At 36.6% G+C, this 26,751-nt stretch overlaps 1 protein-coding gene across 1 annotated transcript in view; it reads right to left on the bottom strand.

The window, feature by feature from the left end:
• Positions 1-22,067, bottom strand: part of adcy6a (adenylate cyclase 6a) — a 133,830-nt gene extending 111,763 nt beyond the window's left edge. The window contains exons 1-3 of the mRNA XM_017353730.4: positions 21,846-22,067; positions 7,556-7,759; positions 4,910-5,855 (exon numbers count right to left, since the gene is read on the bottom strand). Of these exons, the coding sequence (XP_017209219.1) occupies positions 4,910-5,854 (945 nt within the window). The 5' untranslated portion in view covers position 5,855; positions 7,556-7,759; positions 21,846-22,067. The remainder of the gene's footprint in view (positions 1-4,909; positions 5,856-7,555; positions 7,760-21,845) is intronic.
• Positions 22,068-26,751: the final 4,684 nt, after the last annotated feature.

Raw genomic sequence — 26,751 nt, forward strand, 5'->3', positions numbered from 1 at the left:
AGTCAGTACAAGTGTTATCAAAAACCGTTCAGTTGCAAAATCCACTGAAAGCCTTGTCAACTGATAATGCACGAGAACAATCTGAGTACATGCTGTGGAATACATTTACATCCAGCAGTTTTATCTACATCTCATCTGCCATACTACACATCTAATTCAGCGCCTCCCAAAACCATCAAAAACCAACCAAATTGCCAAAATCAATCGCACCAATAGACTTTATAACCAACTTATGCTTACAATGCTTTAGGAAAAATACATTTCTGTTTTGCACACACTGAAAAACCCATATTAGTTAGTTCTAAAATTACTTTTGCAGTTATAGATTTAAAACAGCTTGTCAAGCAATTTAAATCAAAGCAGAAGCCTTTGCCCAGTAGTGTGTGTGCTCTGAAGATGTTAACCAGTCTCACAATGAACACTTCCGTGAACTATCAACTCAATAAATGAATGGCTACCTTAGCAACAGGTGACCAATTAACAGATAAAATAACACAGTTCTCTGACAAAAGAAAATCATTATTGGATGATAAAAAGAGTTTTCAAAACAATGGTGAAACTGTTTTCCCCACATGAATACAGATATGCAAAAAAATAATTTGATTGAATAAAAAATCTCAGGTTCTTTGGATTTACTGAATTCATAGGTATAAGTTTGAGAAAAATGTCAATCAGTACCTGCAGCATCAAAAAAATATTTAAAAAAACGACAAGATATTTGTTAGGGCTGAACAAAAAATTACTTGCAATTTGTCTAAAAAGCTGGGTCTGTAATCAGCTGTGAATCTCTACCACATCTGTGGCTCATTCAAAAAACGTACGACTGCATACATTTCTCGAGAGTTGGCAAATATGTTCCAGAAGGTACATGACATGGTTTGCTGTGATCAGCAATTTGGCTGTTTGCAACAGATGAAAAACAACAGAAGTTCAGAAGCACAGAATAGTGCACTTACTGCACTCCAATAAAATAGCAAGGTTTACAATCTAATTAATACATATTTAAACCTCTTTAACATTAATAAATGTACATGCTGAATCACGAATATGCCACACAGTTCTAAAGTTGCTGAATCTGCTGCTGCTTTCAGTAGTATGGCAAGTCAGTAGAATATTGCATTTAACACTGGATAAAGGACATGAGGTGTACCTGCGGCGATCACTGTCAGTTTTCTATTGTTTAGCAGCAAAAAATAAAAGTCCTTCCCATGGCGGTCTGCAGATCTGCAGAGTGGATGCGCGCGTACTGAAGAGCGGTGTTATCGCGCGCGTACTGATCAGCTGTTTTGTCGCGCGCTTACTCAAGAGTGGTGTTGTCGCGCGCCTACTGAAGCGCGGGACCAAAGGTGTGCCGCGTCGCGGGAGCACTTTTGATCATTTTGGAAGGGCACTTTCTATCCAAGACTAAAAAGGGCATGTGCACTGCACAGGTTTAGCCCTATGAGTGCACGTGCCTGGTCCTTCCTAAAATATAAATTTAAGATGTTGGTTAGGACAAAAACATTTTTTTAATATGGAAAATGTTCTTTCTATCTTGTGCCCTTGTTTGTTTTTTTTTTTTTTTTTTTAGAAAACAACTTATATCAGCCTTAAATGAGCCTATAGGCTCGATAATCAGGCACAAAGGTCTACAGAACACACTACTAGTGGTGTGAACCTACACTGGTCTCACGTACAGTATGTATCAAACAAAAGTAAAGTGAACGACCAGAACATGAGCATTTAAAGCAAATAAACTAATGTAAATATTATCCTGCTTGCTTTTTGAGCATTGATGAGCAAGTTCTTAAACTTTTATGATTGATCTCTGGCGCTGTTTAGCAAACAGTGACACGGACCCCCGGTGATCAGTTGATCCATTATAGATGGTGACGCGGTGGAGAAAACTCACTCTGCAGACACACTCATGTAACGTTATTGTTGTAACAGTCGAGAGAGGAGATGAAACATTACTTCATGAACACGCCAGCAGGTCAAAAGACCCACAGAGAGAGAGAATTACTGCTTTCTTTTTAGCTGGGTTCTCATGTACTTTTCTGTCAATGAAAGAGAATTGTGCACAGTTGTCTGCTTGTAGTTGGAGCGTTTTAATTACTTGCGGTGTCCTCACTCACCATAGTAATCTACTGTCACATAACGCATATGTGATAAATGACGTCAAAACATAATAACCGGTTAAGATTTTCACCGAACCGATACCGAATTGTTCGCATCTGCATCGTCACCAGTGTTGTCAACTATTTCCAATGAAAAGTAGCTAAAGCCTGCCTGAAAAGTTGCTAAATGTTGCCAGATGACCTCACGCACTAATTTGCATATCAGTGACGTCATCATGTAGTATGTCACAAGCGTAATCCAGATGCACAATAAATAGGTTCTTATTAACATCTTACTTTGCGTTTTGACGTCATTGCGTAATCGCAACTCAAAACTACTTCTTCATGTAGAATACAAAACAATTAATGTTTTCTCAAATTGACTGGCTATCTCAGCAAAAACATTATCTGAAATATGTCCATTTAGATTTTATGAAAAACAAATTATTTGTAAAAGTAATACAAAATGTTTTCTTTTTAAATATAACACTGATAATAAACAGTTACAATCTTTTAAACAATCGAAGCTTGTGTATTTACTCTTTTGAAATTAACACATATATGAAAGTGAAAACAATTATAACACTATTGGAATTTATTGCTACCCAAATTACCAACAATTGTACATGTTGACAAATATCAGTAAATTAACATTTATGAAAAACAATCTGAGCCAGCGATTTACTCTACTGACTGAAGCCTGCAGCCACAGCTAATTTGAGTCCTTTTTTAAAAACATGTTTAAAAAAATTGCTAAAAGTAACCAAATAAATGTTAATATTGCTAAATTTGTTGCTAGGTGCTTTTTGAAAAAAAAAAGTTGCTAGGGTAGTATTAAAAATTGCTAGCAACAAAATTGCTAAGTTGGCAACACTGATCGTCGCTGTGATACAATAGTTTGCATTATTACCCTAACTTGCCTAACTAACCTAATTAACCTAGTTACGCCTTTAAGGGTGCTTTCACACTAGCACTTTTGGTCTGCACCCGGGTTCGTTTGACGTCATAGTATGGTACAATTAGCTAGTGTGAATGTGTCTTTTGAACTCGGGTGCACACTCTTGAACCGTACCCGAGTCCGCTTCATACGAACATACGTAAGGTTCATACGAACTCTGGTACGGTTCACTTCTGATGTGAATGCAATCGTACCAAATTATGGAAGTGAACTACCAACTGTACAACAAATTATAATTTTTCATAACATTCGTTCGTGTTTGTGTGTGTCACGTTTCCTACCTTGGTGACACGCGCAGGACTGAGCCAGGGCAAACACAGTAATACACAGTGATGTCTGCTTGTCTCCTCCAAAAACAGCTTCTGCAGACACTGTGTAATGTTCTGAATGTTTATAATATGTTTGCGGCAGATGGACGCGAGTCGCTTTCTGTATGTCCAAAACCAAAAGCTTCAGTTAAAGCAGAATGACCGCGATGTGCGGAAGTCTTTCCATTTCGGGGCTTGCTTTTGTGACTGTCACCTAGCAACAGCCGTAAACAAAACAGCAGCTCCATGACGCATAATTTACAACATGCTGACCACAATGGCGCTATTATGCTGATGCATTTGGAAGAAAAAATAAGTATCGCTCTTGTTATCTGCAAGACTCTTTTAACCACAGTATTACTTTCTATTGCTGGTTTAATCTTTTTCTCCCCTTTTTAGATTTACGATCAAGTTATGTCAGTATTTTTAATGTAGTAAATCATCTAATTTTCATTTAGCAGATATAATATTCATGAATATTATTTATTCAAATTTTTATATTCACTAAGGTGCCGCAGTTTGGGGTTGAATGATAGTTAACACATCAATAACCTGCACGCTGCATTTTTCTCACGGGGCTGCAAGAAAATAAATAATTAGAGCGAAGCTGCAGCAAAAGAATAAATATAAAGAGTGAGGCTATGGTCAAATAAATCAATAAATAAATGAAAAAAGTGCGACTGCAGACAGTGCAGGCAGCTAGGGACACCGTTCCCCGTGGCCAAAAAAACTGACTGGCCCACGAGGAATTCTCCCGGTCCTCCCAATTAGCCAATCCAGGCCTGTGTTTGGAAATGTGTTGAAAAAAATCTTTCCGTTAAACAGAAATTGGGGAAAATATACAGAGGCTTAAAATTCTGACTTCAACTAAATGTATAATATCCTGACTTTTCCTAAATGTGTGTATTTTCTTTCAAACATTGTTATTTTATTCAAATTACAAAACACATCAGTTCTGAACATTATTACCTTCAACAACCACCAAAATGAGCGCATACATTTCAGCTTCTGCCATTTTATTTCTTGTTGCCTCTGTTTCCTAGCAACTTCCTGCTAACAGAGACAAAACTTTCTAATAGCAAAAACATGATTTTACTTCAGACACACCTTTCAAAACAACATTCAGTGCCATGAGAAAACCTTGCTCTCTCCTTGTGAAAGTGAGGTGCGCATCTTCGCATGCAGTGATTCATACACATTTATAAGCTGTACTACCAAAACAATATTTTTTTAGGAAAATGACTTCATAAAATATGACAGACCTTCAAAGCTTAATTCTAACATCTCAAGAGCTTTTTTAATGTAAATAGGACATGACAATATGTGGCAATGGCCATGCTAGCAGTAACAGAATTCTGGTAGTTAAATTCAAGTAAAATCGTAAACAGGTGAAAATTCACAGACAAATTCCAGGGAAACCAACATCTTAAGAAAAGGACTGTAATATGTCACCTTTAAATTGGATGATTCACAATTTTCCACATACTCCACATACCCATAACTCAAATCTCGAACGTAATTCAGAAGAAATCAGCTTGTTGACTCACCTGTTTCCAGAGGAACTCATCGTCCTGATTGATCCTCCATGTGGTGAGGAGGTGTATAGCTGACAGCACTCCTCCGCTGAGCACCGCCGCTCTCATCCGCACCGGCAGCAGCGTATAGATAATGTAGATGAAGAAGACGGACCACCAGATCCCCTCCGAGGCACTGCGGGGAGCCACCATTAGCACCCCGAATACCTGCACTATAATTAGCACTCCAATGACCAGATAGCTGACCATCCACATGTAGTCCTGGTGGAAGCCATTTCGATTGCACACCACCATAAGTGCCAAAAACAAGGCCATGGCCACAGACAAAACTGAAGCGTAAACTACGTCTGGTGGGCCATGAATGCAGTGGAAGGTGAGCATGACCCCGCAGACGATCACCAAAACGCCCATTAGCATTGTTAGCGAACTCTGGTTAAGCCTGAAGAAGTAGCGCTGGTAGAGACGCTCCAGTTTGCGCGACTGGAACTTCTTGGATTGGAAAACGCGAACCACCCGCTGCCAGCAGTCGGCAGCTGTTACTGACCCCGTACCACTGGCGGTGTCCTCGCTGGAGCCGTCACCACCCAAACCGTCCCTTTTCCGCCCTTTAACATCGCCATCCTCGAAGCCCAGGTCCACAGATTTAAGCCCCACACCCTCCCCCCCGCTTCCCATTTTGCCATAGTGGTCTTCCTGCCATCCGCAGCGCATGCCGAAGTTGCCCGTTCCCCCTGGTCCCCCTCCTGGTCCTCCTCCTGGTCCTCCAGACCGGGTGGCCTGAGCGTGGGGCGGCTGGGGAGGAGGCTCCATGGCTTCCACGTCCCGCAGGCAGCTCATGTAGCGTGGGTTGCAGAGAGAGGAGCCAACCTTGCGCTTGGACTTCTTGCCATTGCGCTCGCCCCACGCGGTCTTTCGGTCATCCACTCTGGCCACTAGGAAGCCGTTGATCCAGGACATTCTGTGGGGACACACAAGGAAACTGTCAATGATAAACAGACAGTATTTTTGATTTTAAAAAAATCTAGCTCGAGAGACATTTTGGGTCCTATCATACACCCAGCGCAATAAGGCGTAAGACGTGTTTGGCACGATTTATTGCTTTTTTCAGACCAGCACAACAGCATTTTCCCGTTTTGCACCACGTTGGTTAAATAGCAAATACATTTGCACCACTTTGTAGATTCCTGGGTGTGCCAGTCTATAAAGGAGGTGTGTTAAGGCACAATGTTGGCATGTTGCTATTTTGAGGAACTGAAATATAACACGCTATTGAAATGCTGGTCTGAAGAGCGCCTTAATTATATGCCTATGCAGGTTCAAACACTTACACATTGCTTAAAACACACAGGATGTACATCAATACCCAAATATCTTTACATATGAAATACAATAAAGGTTTAAAATGTAACAAAAAATATTATTTACATCATGGATATAAAAATCACTACCTGCATGCCTTGTTCATGTCCAGGGGGCTTTTTTTAGTTTATTCATTACAATTAGAATTTTTATTAAAATTGTTATTATTATAAGCAGTATTATTTATTTTATGCATATTTATATACGTTTTAATAAAAACAAGTTTTAGATTTGTCCACCTGGAGACATATACATCACCATATGAGGCATAAAAATAGGACGTGTGTTTGGATATAAAGGTTTTTTGACCACACTTTGCTATAATTCATTTATTCATTTGCTGAAAATTAGAACTGAATTTAGAAATAATCTTGAAACTAAATTAAATGTGTAGGCAAACGGATGTCTTTAGTGGAGTGTGTACAACACTGTTTCCTTATCTATGAAAGTGAAGGAGTAAATTAAAGAGTAAAAGTAAAGTAAAGATAAAGCAGAGGTCGAATGGAGGAGGCTCATTCTTTATAATTGTGCAGCAAATGATCTGTTTAACTGTTTTCTAGCTAGTAAAGCATTTAGTTTTTTCACTTACAACGTCCGCCATGTAAAGAGCAAATGCACCATAGAACGATGCAACTAAATCTTAAAGGAAATGGGAGATGAGGTTCTGATTGGTTTTATGCTCAAACCACACCCATACCTTATTAAGAGAATAAGCACAACCCTGTAAGACCCTGTAACCCTGTACTTTTCTGTCCTTAAAATAGTAAAAGTCGATTTGGACACACCGTTAATGCTTTTGCGCCATGCGCTTTAGACTTGAATCATTAAAATAGAGCCCATCGGTTTAATATGAATGACATGAATCCATTTTTAAAATGTAACTAAAACGTAACCATTAAGTAACTAAAATTTAACTACAAGTAGCCTTTGAGTAAGAACCTTTTCTGTAAAGCTGCTTAATCCTGATTTTAAAAAAACAGGTTGGAGGTGATTAGAGCTAAACTATGCAGAGCTGCGGCCCTACAGGAACTGAGTCTGAGACCATTGATTTAAATATTTGTGCTAAATATTGAAACAAAAATATAACTCTACTAAGTTTGAATACAATTTCACAATAATACAGTGTTTGCTGTATTTTGATCAAATGAAGCTTTGGTAAGCACTCAGAAAACATATAAACTATTTTTAAGAATCCATAAAAAACGTACATTTTGCATGTACAATGTAATAAATCAACGGACAAAACAAACTGCATTGACACATGGCAGAATGTGTGGATGTAATGTATTACGTGTTCACCTGTGTGGGTTCTGGTCTGCACCCCAGCCCTGATCTTGCCGTCTGAGACACTCATTTAGAGCAGTGGATGAGTGAAAGCAAAAATGTAGACTTCAGACAAGTGACTGATCAGGGAGTCCAGTTTGGTTCAGTTACTGTAAACTAGCCTGATGGCTCTGATGGTTTGATGCGGATTCTTCAACTGTATCTTCATAACATCTGGATCTGTTGAGAGTAAATCCAAAATAGAGGCAAAATGTCAGATGATCAAACCCAATAACACAATCTGAACAATATTACATATTTTCTTTTTAGCAGAAGATTTAAGTAGTATTTTTCTTCTTCAGCATCCATTTGTTTAATTACCCTGCTAAAAAATCCAGCCTAAACCAGCCTAGGCTGGTTTTAGCTGGTCGACCAGCCTGGTTTTAGAGGGGTTTTGGCCACTTTCCGGTTGGTTTCCATCCATTTCCAGCCTGGTCTTAGCTGGTCAGGCTGGGAGATGACCAGCTAAAACCAGCTTGACCAGCCTAGCCAAGCTGGGAGTCCAGCCAAAACCAGCTATGTCCAGCTTAATCCAGGCTGGTCAAGCTGGTTTTAGCTGGATTTGGCTGGTCATTTTCCAGCCTGTAATACATAGTAGTTGGTTATTACACCTACTTAAAATTTTCACATAGTTGAGTATTTAACAGGCTAAAATTACAGTGCACATAAACTGAGTAATAAAACAAGCGCAACAATATGGAAAGCACCAGGTATATTTCCCTAAACTGTCACTCTCATTCTAATTGACTACCACCAGCTCTTAAATCAACACACTTTACTTCCTTATCAGTAATGATTAACATAAATATGCAAGTTAAATTCTTAAGCAAGTAAGGAGATGCAAAACAGTAGCTAAGCTTCCATCACCATGTGTTAATGCACATTTTGAACGAGTGATGGACATAGCAAATTTCGAATAAAATGTTTTATGTTCATTTGAGGTGGTTTTGGACTTGTGTGTGAAAGGGTTAATGTGAATAATTAGAGAAGGAAAATTATTTGATGAATAAACTCTGACCTAGCGAATATTACAACCACATGACCATGAGCTCCATTATGGGTAAAGTCTAGATAGGATACAGCTGCGGATACTCACATCAATATAGTATAATTTTTGTGACACTGTACAACAATAATTCATATATTTACAATAATGTGAGGGTTGGGTTTAGAGTTGGGGTAGGGATATACTTTAATAAAATACATTGTGTAAATTTATAAATAATATATAAACAATTCTCATTAACTTTTGTCTGCGGCTGTATCCCTTTTAGCAAAAACCTCCATTGTGCTAACCTTGTTTACTGTTGGTTACTAGGTTACCAATACTACAGTTAGCCACTCTAACAACTTGATGGAAATCCATCTAATGCACATTATGGGACTCTTTCTTTCCCTTTTTTTTGCAAATTCACTGCTATTTAAGATGAAAACCCTTTTAATAACATTCCGGATTTGACATAATGGTTAAGTATTTATTTATTTATTTTGACCAGACAAGTAAGAAAACTAGGCAAGCACTGAAATTTAGTCAAGAGTGACTCTGATTGTTTTACATTCAATGTTAATCAGACCCCTTAGTTTTTCAAGATTTTTTTGTGATGTCACGATAAAAATTATTTTGTGGTGGTAATTACCCGAAATTTGCAAACAATTTTGCAATAAAAAAATATAAATCTAAAAAAATATATACAGTTGAAGTCAGAATTATTAGCCCCCTTTAGATTTTTTTTTCTTTTTTAAAAATTTCCCAAATGATTTTTAACAGAGCTAGGCAATTTTCACAGTATGTCTGATAATATTTTTTCTTCTGGAGAAAGTCTTATTTGTTTTATTTCGGCAAGAATAAAAGCATTTTTTAATTTTTAAAAAAACATTTTTGGGATAAAATTATTAGCCCCTTAAAGCTATTTTTTGTCCGACAGTCTACAGAACAAACCATTGATATAGAATAACTTGCCTAATTACCCTAACCTGCCTAGTTAACCTAATTAACCTAGTTAAGCCCTTAAATGTCTTGAAAAATATCTAGTAAAATATTATTTACTGTCATCATGGCAAAGATAAAATAAATCAGTTATTAGAAATAAGTTTTTAAAACTATTATGCTTAGAAATGTGCTGAAACAATCTTCCCTCCATTAAACAGAAATTGGGGAAAAAAATAAACAGGGGCGCTAATAATTCAGGGGGGCTAATAATTCTGACTTCAACTGTACAATGACACAAATCCAGCCTGATCTAACAAGAAAACGTTAATATTTTACGTTTTGTCAGTGTAGTGGCTAATTCGTATGAATTTGTACGGAGGCGTGGCACCCAACGCTACCCCTAACCTCAACTGTCATTGGGTGATGAGCAAATTGTACTAAATTTCTTTCAGATTTTGCTCCCCGGAGCATCTGACATCATGTACCTCACTTAGGGCTTCCCTACTGTAATACACCTAAAACAGGGATTGCTGTATAACTCGTCAATGGTAGGGAGAGTTAAAGAGTTAAATGAAACACAATGAAACACCAGCCATACATAAAGCAAAAATAATGTCCTTCAATTTGTTCATGTCCAGCGGCAGTCATCCTTGAACCAATCTCCATCATAGTAAGCTGCTTGCTTTTCTGTCTGTTCCAATGCTCCATTTGTTAGATGTTTCCCACTTTCTTTTGCAGTCTGAGGCACGCACAAAACACCCGATTTGCGCCACAGGATGTCTAATCGCATCTTTGCATTGACTTCACATGTAAATTACTCGCGCTTCATCCACGTCTGTTTACTGCACAGGCTGCAAAACAATTCCGCCTTTTTATGTAATGTAATGATTGTAAGGGCGCAGTTGAGACGTCATTTTTCGAGAGAAACTTAAAGACATCATGTGCGATGGGTATGCAAAGTCTATAAGTCATGTAAAACAATTAATTGCAAACTCAAATTAATTTGATTATATGGCTTAGTAGTTCATGTTTTATGAGATTATTTACATTTTTTGTGATTATTTTGCATTTATATACAAAATTTGCGACTTTTTGTGGATTTTGCACTGGATTCAGTGATCGCAGAATCACGAGAAACTAGGGGGGCCTGGTTAATGCTGATTTATAAAGGATAACTTATTGACAGTAAGAGGGTTGCACCATCTGAGACTCGCACAGCTTGAATATTTATACAATTCTGACACTAATTTTATACAAATGTTCAATTAACAAGTAGGTAACATCTGCTCTGGAAACACTTCTCAAGAAAGAAATGATCACAGCAGAGGTCCTGTTTCTCTGTGTTTTTTTCTTTCCTAAATGATTTAGTGTTTTAATCAAATCAGTTGAGTCAATGATTCAATGACTCATTCATTGTTGAATGATTCAGCAGTTGGAGGAATCGATTAAAGTAATGACTCAGTATGCTGGTTGCCATTACAGATTTCTGTAAAACATGAAGACTGCCGAATGATGGAGTTTCTATTAACCATTGATTTCTCCTCTACCAATAAGTCATATATTCCAAAAATCAACATGAAAATGCTGGTAGGTTCATATATGTATATCGCAGCAATGCATTTAATCAAAGGACATGTAGAATTTTTGTGTTACCTAAGCAATAATGGCAAAGTATAAGCCCTTATACTTGAGTGCAGTAATACTGAACTTCACGTAGATTCAGAGTTTCTAGATGATAAGCACATTTTTTTAGTGAAGAAACTATTTATCAATGTAAGTTTTTGAGTTTTGAATTGTTTTTGTTTTCAATTAAATTCTGAGCCCTGACAGGAGATGTAAGTTTCACATTTATTACCCTGCTCTTCTTGCCATTTAAGGATATTTCTGAGCTTTAAATGTTCTTTTTTTTGTGAGTGAATCCCTTGTGGAATGCGGTACCTTTACTATATCCTTCTCTGACAGTAATAGTACAAATATATGCTAGCATGCAAGCAAGTCCAAATTCAGCAACCATTTTTTAATTGATTAAGTTAGATCTTAGCAATCAATCATTTTAAAATAATATATTAATTTGTAATCCTCTCGCAAATCAGACTGAACCATTTTAAAGCAATTGCTAGATCAATTTTTCACATTTAATCCTATCCTTCTTGGCCATTTTGTAATGATGGAAGTGAAAGCGGAGAAGAGTCAAAACATCAGACAACGGTCGGAGACGTATGTGTCACTATATTGGGCAAAAGAATAAGACATATTTTAACTCTTTATTTTTGTTAATTTATTCATTTGGTGGGAATCAGACCTGAATTTAGAAATAGTTTAAAAACAAATCTTTGCACTTAACAAACTAAATTAAATATGTAGTCTAATGAATGTCTTCAGTGGAGTACGTACAACATCATTTCCTTATCCATGAAAGTAAAGGAGTAAAGAGTAAAAGTAAGTAAAGAGAAAGTGAAGAGGCCGAATTGAGGAGGCTCTTTATTTTCATGCTGCAGATGATTTGTTTAACTGTTTTCTCACTGATGCGTTTCGTTTTTCCACTTACAAAGTCGCCATGTAAAATAGCGACTGAATAAAGTGGTTTAATGCTCAAAACACACTCATAACTCATTAAGAGAATAAGAACCCTGTTGGACCATGTGCCATGGTACAAACTGTATTTTTCCATCCTTAAAATAGCAAAAGTGGCGTTGAACGTGCCCTTAATGCTTTTACGCCATGCACTTTAGACTTTGAGCCTAGATTGTTAAAATAGAGCCCTTTACTGTATCACTGCAGTTTACTTTGTTTATGTACTGCCAACTCTATACACAAGTCCTTAACTTTTTTTAATTTTGCTGTAATGTGATGATGTCCACCTTTTGTGAAGCTGCTTTGGAACAATAACGATTGAATCAACACAACTCTTCAGTTTTTTGAGGGGGACAACTTAATTGTTTTATGTTTAGTCCACTTAAAACAAATAAGTTAACTTGGTAGATGTTTGTTGGGACAACATGAAGGAATTGTGTCATTTTTTTTACAGTGAATAACGCTTTTTTCCAATATCGTGCATCCCTAGTTTGTATTGTCTATTTTATAAGTATTTTGCTTTTAAATTAATGTAGTATTTTAATGTAGTATAAAAGTATTTTGTCCTCTGCATATGTTAATAACAACCCTGCAATTACCGCTTTATTGACTCTGCATATTAACAGCTTAAAGAGATCATCACAGTGTTCTCTGGATTACTCTATTTGCATTGGTCAAACGACTGGCAATCAGCAGTCTAATATCTCTGGTTAACACAGTTTTATGACTTTGCACGAATCTCCATTGCCTAACCATCCAAAAACTTGTTGTGTATTATACAGAATTCCAAGCACTGTTAAAATAGCAATGAAGCCTCTTCCAATCTCTGATAATTGCTTGTTTAATCCAAAAGCAGTAGTCCTGGTATATCCAGTCTAATCAGACAATCACAGATTATCAGAGGTAAGACGTGATCATCTTAAACGGATAATCCGGCCGTCAATCAGTCAGTCCTGGCGGGTATCAACAAATAAATATATTTAAACAAATAAATATAAATATAATATTTGTACACAAACCAGCAAATAAGAGATATTTGTCTTACGTATGTGTAACTACAAGACTAGCTGGTTATGTTGAAAGGTATTGATGGACAAACAGGGACCTGTCACTGTTTGTTTTAGACCTGTACATATTCACTTGTACTGGACATTTTGATGATTTATGGAAAAATCCTCTCTTTGATTCATTCTTCCATATCTTCTCATAAAATGACTGGTTCTTCTTTAAATCAAGACATATTAACAGGACAAATAAATGTATGTTTGTTCCAGCTTATAGGTCTTTACGGTTGAGTTTGTAACACCTCCAGACAATCTTCACACACAGCAGAAATGTTTGCGTTAACAAATGTGTACAGTGTGCAACAATCTGGAATCTCTTAAAGAACTGGAAATACTGATTGGAATCTATCTGCGCATAGGTGTGAAACAAATGACAGAAAATCATGCGTACTGGAAAAAATGACACAATGTGTCCCATTTTTGCAATGTTATGTGCATGTTTAACATGATGACCTCCAGGGTGAAGTAGTTACTCATATTTATTTAGTTCACTCATTTTCGAGTTGTAGAAAAAAATACACAAACAACCATATACCAAAAAAGATCAAATTTTGAAGTTTCGAAAGAGCTGTTGTAAAATGTAATTGACACAGTTATGGGGCTTTGAAATATGTTATGTAAAAGCAAATAAACAGATTTTTTTTTTCAATTGTAAAATAAACCGCCCAAGCTCATTCTAAAAACGTAGTCTGCAACCAGTTTGTCCAGTTAGCTCGTTGTGTATGTTGGCGGAGTTGAGACGCAGTGAGGAGCTGACCACGATGACGACCGGGTTCGAGTCCGGGGAAGAGTGGTTCCAGAAATCAGGTAAGCCAATACAGAATCCAAGAAATAAAGGGGAACGAGTTCATAACAGGGTGAGAATGTGGTGAAATCTGAAAACATAGTAAAAATCAGATGAGAGCTTTTCTCTTTCTGGACGGCTTTTGTAAATCGTTGTTTGGGTTTAGGGAAGTAAGCGTGTGGGCGGGTTAATTGGTAAAACTGGTTGGGTTTAGGGAAGGAGAAGGAGGATGGGTCGGCTAATCACCCAGTCAGTCATTCAGTCAGTTACTCGACAGCGGCCTTGGTGGGTTAACCCGAGGACAGTGCAGGCGTGAACGGTGCTTGCGAGAGACGTTTGAGATGGGAAAAAGCGCACACAGCGGCCTTTCACGGATTTGCGAAAACAAAAATTCCACAAATACGTACCTCCCGGGACGTACAGTATTTCGTACGTAGGAAAAATCAGTAAGGGTTCTTCTAGGTTAAAATATTAAAGTCACTTGAAACAGCCACTGTTCATGCACTTAATCATTACATCTTAAAGCATTAGAAAAAAATGCTGGGTTCCACACAATCGATTAGTGTTTGGACAACACAAAGAAATTAAGTTTTTACACACTTATTTAATTGGACTGAGCACAAACCACTTAAGTTTCCCCCCCAAAAAACAAGAAATGTGTTGTTTCAGCTCATTTTAAATATGTAGTTTAAACAAACAGCAAACATTATTTTTTGAGTCAGGGATATTTCACCTAAAATTCTTCATTTACTCACCCTTTACGTGACATTCAACCACAAACGTACATTTTCTCTACATAATGTGACAGGGCCTGACCTTTAAGCTTGTCCTCCTCAAAAAAATCATACAAAAACAAGCATGAAATCATACAAATCAATGATAGAATGCATCCTTGATCACTGTCAGCTTTTCCTCTACGTCAAATGAAGTCATTTCCACAGAGTTATACCACACATTTTATGTTAAATTTAATGCAAACATCTGGCAGAAACATGGGGACAATTGTAAAATATTATTTCTTTGTAAAATTTATTTATAATTTTAAGTTTTTAGCATAACAAAACTATTAAAGCTGTAGGTTCAGTTGGGCTGAGAACAAGGACAATAACAGGGTTTGTACATTTCTAAAGTGTTTTTATTACAGAAAAAATCTGAGAACCAAATGAATGACATGTTCCTTAACAGAACAACCCACAGAAATCAACGTTCAGTCCATTTTAGACATTTATTGGGATGAAAAACTTCTTAATAAGTATTCTAAATACTTACTTATTCACTGTATTTATGTTTTTATTTCAAGGACAGATCATGTACGTTTCTGGTAGAATGTCCCTTACTTGTTCCAAACTTGTGCGAGTTTCTTTCTTCTGAACAAAACCACAAAAGAAGATGTCTTATAAAATGCTGATTGTTGGCACCCATTAGCCGCTTTTCCACTGTCACGCCTAAAGCGAGCCAGGGCCAGTTGCATTTCCACAGATACTTCCGGGGCCTAGTCGGAGCAAAACAGGGCTTCCTCTGGGCCACTGGCCCACCTTTTTTTGCCCGCTAAATACCTTGGGCCAAAGCGAGCCAGCTGGGAATTCAGGGTGGGATAAAAGCAGAGGCGGAGTTTGTCAGAGTCTGGTAAAGATGGTGTGTCGCCATTACACTACACTGTAAAAAATGCAGGGTTCCACACAACTTACTCATCTTGTCCGAACACAAATCGATTAAGTTAACCTAACACTTTTAACAAATTTATATGGATTGAACATAAAAAAATAAGTTGTCTCACTGAAATCTCAAGAATTGTGTTGTTTCAGCTCATTTTAATTAAGCAGTTTAAACAATACACATTAAAATCATGCACGAGTAGGCTACATGCACAAAATATAAATATAAGGGATTGAAAAAAAACGCTACTGGTCAATTTAAGATATTCCATAATACACCTTATAATTTTGCCTTACTATGAAAGTCAATGGTGCAACCGGCATTCTTCAAAATATCTTATTTTGTGTTTAACAGAAGAAAGAAATTCAAACAGGTTTTCAAACCACATGAGGAAGATGAAGCAAGTTTCATTTTTGGGTGAACTATCCCTTTAAATTTACACATGAAACATGAAATTTGGAATGCTTAAAATAGCTAAAATGGGTTTGACATGAAGATGTTACAAAAACCATGTTTCACATTTAGTACACATGTGATTTTAATGCATCACAACATGTGAAGCTTGTGTTTTTCTCATTATAACAACAATTGTTTTAGGATCACTGTTAATAACATTCTGCAATATGGCTGGTTAGTTTTTTCCCACACACTGTACAAAAGCAGGGTTCACACAATTTCTTCATGTTGTCTCAAAACAAATTGATTAAGATAATTTCATAGCTTTTACAATTATAAGTGGATTAAACATAAAACAATTAAGCTTTCCCCAAAACAAATTAACAATTGTGTTGTTTCAATTTATATTAAATAAGTAGTTTAAACAAGAAGACTTAAAAATATTTTTTGATTGCAGGCTTTCTACTAAAAGCCTTTCTACTAAAACACGGTCTGTGATGATTATGCCTTCATTGACGAGCAATTTTTCCCCCAATTAGTTTGTCATTTTACTGTCAGACAGGAGAACAACATCCAAAACATCAACACCAAGTTGACATTGAATACATTTGAGGGTTGACTAGCAGATTTAGGGGTGCACACAAGCATCATGACATTTACAAGCCTGCCTACAAGGGCTGTACAATGTATCGTTCCAGCATCGATATCGCAATGTGCGAATATGAGTCACATCGCAGAATCTGCAGTTTTGACTTGTCATTATAATTAATCAGGAAACAGTTCAGAACACAAGCAAAGTTTAACCCTACTACAGCGAATTAGGCATGGGATGATAACCATTTTCTGGGTATAGCGCTGTTCCTAAGGTATGTGTAACATTTTTTAATAAATTTTTTTGTTAGTTTTTTTAGGACACTGTATCTCTAGCAGAAAAGATCTCCAAAGATGCTTTTAAATTGTAAAAACAAAATCAGTGTTTTTGAAACTAATGAAGACAGCAGAAGTCTTTGTTTAGACTTTAGACTTTATTCATAAGTAATTATTTAGACTGACCTGTTTAGTGCTCCAAAATATTTGAAATGTTTCTCAAAATAAAATATATTGTTTTCAAATAGAAAGAAAAAGTTTTTGTTTTTTACCCAAACATTTAAAAAGAATATATATTTAGAGCAGTAATCACCATACCATGATATTTATATCCAAAGTTATCATACCATCACAATCTTATACCGGCCCATGCCTACAGCGAATGCAACTATTTTCGAAAGGCATGTGACCTTACGATTTCAAGGTAGTTAAACCATTTGAGCACAATAGATTATAAAACTTTAACTAAGATGAATTGGATTTCTTATTATAATGAAGACTATACAGCAAGGGTGTCAAACGTACGGCCCGCGGGCTGGATAAGGCCAACAAACAGGTTTAATCTGGCCCGCGGGATGAAGTTTAAAAATGACATTACATTTTTTAATAAAAGAAAACAATCTGAAGGTTTTGTTTTTAAGTTATATTTACCATGATTTTACCGGTCCGGCCCCCTTGGGATCAGATTTTCCTCCATGTGGCCCTGTGAGCTAAAATGAGTTTGACACCCCTGCTATACAGTGCTATTTTACCCCCGATTAAATATTTTGATTACATTACATTGTTATTTTACATTTGACCTCAATACTGTTAGAATATCCAGGATAGCAATGTTTAAATCATGCACATTTTATTATATCGTATTTATTTATGCTTGTATATTTCCCAGAGATGGATTGTGGCTGGAAGGGTATCCGCTGCGTAAAAACGTGCTAGATAGGTTGGCGGTTCATTCCGCTGTGGCGACCTCAGATTAATATAGGGACTAAGCCGACAAGAAAATGAATGAATGTATTTTAGAATATACACACTCCCTACACAATTATCACAAATGTAAAATTATGAATTCTTTCCTAATGGAGTTATTTAAATACAATGGCATTAATATTGCAATATATATATCGTAGAAAAACTAAATTTGTAATGTCAGTTTTCTCCGATATCGTACAGGCCTACTGCAGTGCAGGAGTGTCCGAATGTTCGGAAACAGTATACCGTCACTCAGCCTTTTCAAACTTTTTGCCATCAAACAGAGAACTTTGCTTAAAGTATATTAGACCTTAACACCTAGCATGATTTTTTCTAGCACTTTCAATATCCATTTTGAAGTAATTTAGCCCAGTATATGAATAAATCCGTCTGTGAACTAGTTCATTTACAAGATCCAACTCGAAACAACTGCTAAATTCAGAATCGCATACTTCTCACATTATTGATGCCATATATAGTAAGACATTGTAAATGCAGTAGGTGTGTTGCATTCTAGTATGTTGTTCAACAAGGGATTCCCTCACAAACTCAGCATGGCTCATTTGGATGCCATAACACACTAATATAGCCCCTGTTGGAGAAGTAAATGACTGAGGGTGGTTCTGGAGTTAGCGCAGGTGCTCTAGCTTTATATATACTGACATGTGATATATTTTTGTCCTCTCCATTGTTATGGTTATCACATGTCAAGCATTGCAGCCTATTGTAACTCCCTTTGTAATTACTTACGAGCCGTCACTAAAATGAATTACGTCCGTTGATTACTGTTGTTCACTTTCTTAAACAATCATTTCACTTCATTGTACTTCAATGTATCACCAGGAGCCACATACTTATTTAGTGTTTCCTGTAAATATGTTTTTGAATCTGAAAGTGCCAGTAGGTTCACCCATTGTATGAATCACTAAGGGCCACAGTTTCTAATTAAATCTTTGTTCATTTTACTGGAGAAACAATAGTCACATTGCGTGATGGAAAGAAACAACATATTTTAATATTTTGGTGCATCATCCCTATAAACATCTCTGATTGGTCATGCTCAAGAGATCAACAGATGTTTTTGATTGGCTGCTTTAGTCATAGGTGCAAAAACAGGTCATTAAAGTCTTTGAGAACCAGAAGTTTTATTTCAGCATGTTGATGTACTTCCAATTCCCTAATAGCAAACTAACGGTTAAGGGGCGTTGTTAAGGGTATTGTTGATGAAACTGTAAAACTGATCATCAGTGAAGGACCACCACTTCAAATGTAGAAGCAAAGGGTCAGACTTTGATTGAAGATTACCAAAACAAACTGTTGTTTTTTTTTCTGTGGATTAACTAACATGAATTAATTGAAGAACAACATTACCCCCTTTCACACAGTGATACCGGTAAATATTTGGAAAATCCGGCTTTTATTTTCATAAACAGCGCAGAGGTGAATGTGTCTGAATGTTCTGATTGGTTGGAGTAGTTGTCTCACGTTATCGGGTTCTAATTATGAACACGCTCTTTCTGGCAATTTTCCTTCAGCATTCACACAGAACAGCATTCCGGCAGATTACTAATAATGTTACATCTTCTCTTTCTGGAAAATAGCCGGAACAAATTTACCAGTATTTTTAAAAAGGGCCTTTTCATACATACAGACCTTTCTGGAGAATTGCCGGTAATTTTCCGGAAAAGGTCTGAATGTGTGAAAGGAGCTAATGTGCTCTAGCAAAAAAACATTGTAAATGTTGATTCCACATGGACAAAACTTTGAAGTTTTCCACAAATAGAGTGTTTATATTGTACAAATGATCCTATTTAGATTGCTTCAACTGAAAGTGCTATTACTTTTATGGTGTTGGGCCTGTTCTGTATGAATTAAAGAGATAGTTTACCCCAAAATAAGATTCTGTCATAATTTTCTCACGTTCATGTCTTTCATTCATCTTTGGAAAACAAATGAAGCCATCATATTAGAGTTTCTGATGAGGTTTGTTCTTGTGTGTAAAGCAGGTATGGTTGATCTTCTGTTCTATGTTAAGCTCCTTTGACACAATCTACATTGTAAAAATTGCTATAGAAATAAATATGAATTAAATTGAATTCCCCTTAGTCTGTCTCTCTGAGTAACGTCATAACAAAACATTAGAAGAATCCTGTAATGTTGTTTTGACGTAACATCTCAATTCCCACCTTCGGGTAATAAGGGTTACATCAAAAATCGAGACATATATTTATTGATCTATATTTTATTGTAAATAATAAAAGCCCAAATTAAATCTATTCATTATACGGAGTGAATGTGTGTCTTAGACTTGGTTTAAAGCACTTCCCAGCAGGCACACAACATCATAAGACGTTAATATTAGGTTAGATTTAAGTCATGACATCAGGTGGCCAAAACTAAATGTCTAGCCATTGTCTAAGGAAAAGGTCAGTCTGACGTCCAATACCGATGTCAAATTACGTTGATATTTGGTTGATTTAAGGTTGTGTTGAAAAGTGACCAAAATTCAACGTCTGATAACGTCCACACACAACGTCAAGGTGTAACATGATTAGACGTTAATTTTAGGTTGATTTTGGATTGGACATTGATGTCAACCCAGTTTTCATTTCCAGACAAAAAATGTTGACGTCCTGTGCCTGCAGCCTGCAGGGTTTAATGTGGATTTATTTTGATAGACATTTCGATCCGTCAGAGTTTGTGGTAAATAAACTTTCAATGGAGCAGCAGAAATATTTCAGACATTCTTACAAACACTTCTACTGTATTCTGAATAAAAAGAGGTTTGTATAGCGACATGAGGGATAGCAAACAAAGACATAATTTTCATTTTTAAGTGAACTAACCTTTTAACTTCCATAGCCCAATAGCCTACACAGCCTACTCTCGAGTCATTGTTTTAGCAGAGGCCACACTTAAGAGAAGCACTGCACAAATACACACACTGTGGTTGTATCTGTACCACCGTGCATCCTCTCCTCGCTGGCTCTCGTAGGCTATATCGTGCCGTATTCCTCCGGGACGTTTGCACGACATTTCAACAGCCGCGCGCTGATGTTACATAATGCAAATACAGAGATCACAACGTCGCATCATCCACAACAACACAACCGTTATTAATCTAAGCCCCGGTTTCCTCTCACAATAAAAAAGCTCCATCAATCAGATCACGCTGCCTTATCCTACAAAAATAATAATCCGCGTATTTACGCTAGACAAGCATTGACGCACATAAACACACCACCGACTGCTCTCCATCGCCATAACATATGCATGCTGCATAATTTCAGTGCTTCATCGATGGCTCATCTTGCTAGAAGAACTATGCAGCATTTCTCCCATAGGCCGTTTGGAGATGTTTCGTTACATAACACTGACTGCGAGTGTGTGTGTGCGTGTGTGTACCATATTCGCAGCAGTGACCGTGTCGAGGCTGTTACAGTAACAGTGTGCGGATACTTGTGCAACACAGCATGTCACACCCGACCGCCAAGTGTGGGCTATACAGTCCTGTCCTTCACCCGGAGAGCTGAATTATAGCGCGCCACAGGCCGTGAACGTGCCCATATCTGCGGTGGACATGCTATAGAGATCATACTGTGCAAACATTCCAACGCACCAGTCACCATAGCCTTGTTTTATAGAGGCAAACATCCGATCAGATGGACATCCTTAAGGACTCGCGCATGACATCTATTAACACCGCCGGCTGTTGTTTTGCTTGTTATTTCACATTATTTTTGGGGCAGCGTTCGACCTTTAGGGAAACATAACAGCCAAGACGCAGAGGTTCAATCTTGAGTATATATACATCGCTGGTGTGAATGGAGAGAAAGGGGTGTTGCATTTTTTTCTTCACCATGTCAAAACTCAAGGCTAACGCTGCGTTGAAGCCGTCCACAAGCACGCACACGAGTCTTCTGAATGTCCTTTGTAAAAGGCAAGCCGCTTGTATAACGTTTGTCCATTAGTAAGCGGGCGTACATAAAACATGACTGATCACCCAAGAAAAAAGCTCTGACTCACCGTGGACATCTATGCGTTTCGGGCGCTTCGGCGGCGGCGGCGGTGGTTAGAGAGCGCGCGGTGCTTCGGTCGCTCGGTGTCCTTGTTATGGGTCGGCCGATGTGTTTTTTGCAGGCATCGAGGACGAGGGGACAGAGGGCCACAGACAGTGAAGCTCTGCCTTGCTTGTGCTCCCGTCGTTTCCCAGCCTCTCCCCCTTCACTCAGACGCGGTGCCAGTCTCAGTCTCCACGCGTCTCAACACTCCCCCTAAAGGCCTGCGAACATGCAGCTCCGCACAGCCAGCTGATTTCACCTGTCCTCCTCCTCCTCCTCCTCTTGGTGCTCCTCTGCTCTCATGTGGAGAGAAAGACTCACAAAGGTGGACGAGGAGAATAATTCTAATACACTCAATTAGATGACATATCTATCTATCTATCTATCTATCTATCTATCTATCTATCTATCTATCTATCTATCTATCTATCTATCTATCTATCTATCTATCTATCTATCTATCTATCTATCTATCTATCTATCTATCTATCTATCTATCTATCTATCTATCTATCTATCCATCCATCCATCCATCCATCCATTCATCTTTTGAATTTTAACATTGCTATATAACATGGAAGCTCACATGAAAAAATATTATAAACCCTAAGTTGAGACTACTCAAATGATATGAGAAAAGTTATTCCCTCAGTTCGTTTGAGTAATGGGAAATCGACAACTCAATTAAATCAGTTGACCAAATGTGGTCTCTTCATTGAGTTAATTTAAATGTTTAATAACAGATAACTTAAATGTTTAATCCTCTACTGCATGCATTATGATAGATCTAAAAAAGTAACAATTTTTCTTTTCTTAAAATGGCTGTAAAAAGTGCTGTAAAAAATATTGTAAAAATGTCTTTGTGTTGCAAACTTTATGAAATGTTGCCATATGGCAACAACGTCTAACAGTGGATCTAATGTAGACATTTCAAATTTAGAACTTTATTTATAATTAATAATTTAGTTGTTTGAAATGATTTAATTGCTGTTGCTGTATTATAATCTTTAACACTAAACTAATAAATAACACCTTATACATGCTTTCCAACAACTGATAACACAACAGCTTTCATTTATTCCATTCTTTTTTTGCTGAATATTATTGAAAACAAACATAATATTGTATTATCATGTATACAACATACAGTAAATATACATATTTTCTCCATTAAATATTATAACAAATAAATAACAAGTCTGGTATATCCAGATGAATCAGAATGAGCTACTAGCTAACAATGTTTATATATTATAATATACTATACTGCGCCTGTCTTATCTGCCTCTGAGCTTACCTGAACTGACTCCATCACTGCTCTTATCAAATGTCCAATCTGCATCATTCTCATGCTCACTAAAACCCATCCCACCCTCACTTTCATCTGCAGAAAGTTTCAGTTCTGTCCTTTTCTTCTTTCACTTACCATAGAACATGGTGGTGCTCGCTAATAAACTTTTCCCTGTATTGATATCTATTCAAAAGTAGTATTGCCACTAAAACTAAATTTTATTTATCATGCAACTGTCATTAACATACTATTCAACATTACTCTACTATTCATGTTGTTTATGTTAAAACTTAAAAGTTCACAGCTGACCTTGCTAGCTAGCTAACCTATTGCAATATTGCACATTCCAAGTAAACATTACAATTACAAGTGAACACACACATTGATCGATTTACAAAAAAATTATTGGATAGAAAAAAATTCAGTTGTGAATATGTCATCATGTGATGTTTCAGATTTTTTTGTGGATCTGAAATAATTTGATCCTTTTTTGGATTTGATTTTTTGAGGTTTACATTTGCATTAAGCAACTACTCACAATGAACACCAGTCTGTCTAAAATCGCACCACAGAAAAACACTGCATGTCATGTGACTTAACCAAAGCACATCATTGGCTACTCTAAGGTCTTTTCTAATCAACAAAACAATTCAATGTTGGTCTTAAAGAAACAGTGGCAGGGAAATGAACATAAATATCATGTTGCCATATGGCAACACCATGCGGTACAGGGTTAAGTATAGATAACTTAAATTGGCTAAACTAGACTAAACTTCAAAAATGTTCAGCTTATATATTCTTTACATACTCTCAGGGCTGTTTATATCAAAGTTAATATTTACCCACACCATGTTGGTGTTTTGTAACATCTTGTTTTATGAGGTGGGTCATCAGCCCAATGCTCAACCCCCAACCTGGAGAACCATGCAAACTCCACACAGAAATGCCAACTGGCCTGGCCGGGACGCGAACAAGCGACCTTCTAGCTGTGAGGTGACAACAGTACCCACTGTGCCACTGTGTCACCCCTGCATATATATATATCATTCATTCATTTCATTCATTTTTTTGTCGGCTTAGTCCCTTTATTAATGCGGGGTCACCACAGCGGAATAAACCGCCAACTTATCCAGCACGTTTTTACGCAGCGGAAAATAGCAAAATAGTATTCTAATTCAATGTAATATGTACTTATTACAGTTTTTCTCCATTGGTTTGGCTCATTTCTTGAAACAGAAATTACATTCTCAATACAACATGGACGAACCTCCAAACCACTTGGTAATTGTTCACAACAGAATTGAATTTCTCATTCATTTCATCAAATTGCAAAGTACATCTTTGCAAATGATTAAGTACAGATAGCCTACATTTAGCACAATTTCCAAGTGAATAGATCTTGTTGATCTAAACTGATTGTTAATTCTCAGTCTAATGGTTGTTCTCTCCAAAATGTGTCAGCGTCACTTCATTGTACATGTTATTACATGCACAATAGTCTGTTCAGTTGTCAAAATTCGTCAAGACCAAAATACCATGAAAACCATACAGTAGGTGAATCCTTAGAACATTTGATTACAATGTATTACAGATATTTATTCTTTTTGCTTTGATATATGGAAGTAACTTTGTGTGTGGTTAATTATTGCAATAAAAAAGTGCATTGTATGACGTCAAACCTTGGAGGCTACTCTTACCCTAAAATCCTTTTTTTTTGTTTTGTTTTGTTTTATACACAATTGTATTCTGTTAGCGAGACAAAAACAGTACAATAACCATTGTCAATGAAGGACTGGGCTAAGACTGTAAGGTGGACATGAGGGATATTTTAGTGGTCCTGTGCCATAATGACAAAACATCTAAACATTTTGACTTGCAGTGCTTACATAATGCCAAAGGGACAAATCATTTTGGGGGCACTGACTGTTTAAATTAACTATATATATGAGCTATGGTGTTGTTCTAAACTGTAACACTGTTTTGTCAAATGGTCTTAGAATTTTGAGAATGTAATTTCTGTTTCAAGAAATGAGTCAAACCAATGGAGAAAAACTGTAATACATAATATGCAAAGTTCAGTGCCTGTTAACATTAGTTAATTCACTATGAGATAACAAGAACTAACAATGAATGACTTTATTTTCATTTCCTGACATCAACAAAGCTGAATAAATACTGTAATAAATGTATTGTTTATATTAGTAGATGCATTAGCTATTTAACTAATGAAACTTTATTGTAAAGTGTCAGCAATATTTCTTAGTTTTACCATGTTATAATTAAATAAACACAGGTTCTGTGACTAAATGATCTAGAAGTAGACTTCTCTGAATTATGACCTGCTGTTATCATTCCAAGTAAGTGATGCCATATCTTTGTTGTCGACAACATCAACTGCAGGTCAAACTGCTGCAGTGACTCAAACTGAATGCCATACTGAATTATGCAACAGCTACTGTATATAGCAGTCTCATTTGAGTTCAGCCATTCCCAGTTTAATTAATCAACAAGTTACCTAAGATATAACTCTTTGCACAAACTGCATTTTATGAAGAAATATTAAGCAAGCAATGAATTCTTATCTCACGCATTTGGGAATTTAAGTTATGCTAAATGCCAATATGAAACTGAATGTTTATTGTGTAAATGTAAGGAATACTATACATTTATATGCACATGTAAAAATACCATTTCAATGTGTTGATGTCATTGGCCCACAAAAATGTCCTGCTTGTTGTAAAACTATTTCATAACTGTAACAAGAAGCAATTCAATGATATTGTTATGTTAAAACACCTGCCATAGAATTATTTATCGAAATTTGGACTTTTTTGGATTCTCAGAAGCTATGGAAATTATAACTGTAAGACAGGAAATATGTTAGGACCACTTTTTTAATTACATCCCTCAAAATGGTCTATAGATCGAGATAAAGCCAGCTGGTAACTAGACTGTCTAGTAAAGACAAATCTAATCATGTAATCTAAAAACTTTACTATTATGCATTTTCATGCGGCGATATTCATGCGGCAATCTTATTTTTAGCAACTAATATATTTTACATTCAAATCTAGTTATTATTAATTAGATACTAGTGCTTGCTTATGCGTTAGATACTATAGTTAGTCTAAATTGAAATACTAGAAAGAACTATTCTATTGGTACTATAACAAACTTTTTTTTTTTAAATTCCTGTGAGTGTATGTTGATTTGCCATTGAGATATCAGCTATACGGGTACTTATTTTGTTTGTTGTAGTTGTTGTTGTTGTTTGACTTTATTAATCCCCAAAGGGAAATTAACGTCACAGCAGAGCTCTCCATACTAGATAAAATAAGTTACATATATATAAAAACAATCATAAAATGACATTCATATTGCACACCTTTGTTCCAAAAACACAGAATCATAAAAAAATGTTTTTAACAGTGTCTGACTCTCCAAAGGACCTTGAATGCGGCTCTGACCCTTCTTATACATCTGAACTGATTTTCAGACCAATCGAGGTTGTTGTTAAGATATTCATCAAGGTACCTATATGATGAAACAATCTTAATTTCTGACTCCTGTATAGTCACTG

This window comes from Danio rerio, chromosome 23 (genome assembly GCF_049306965.1).
Source record: "Danio rerio strain Tuebingen ecotype United States chromosome 23, GRCz12tu, whole genome shotgun sequence".
Classification (NCBI taxonomy): Eukaryota; Metazoa; Chordata; class Actinopteri; order Cypriniformes; family Danionidae; genus Danio; species Danio rerio.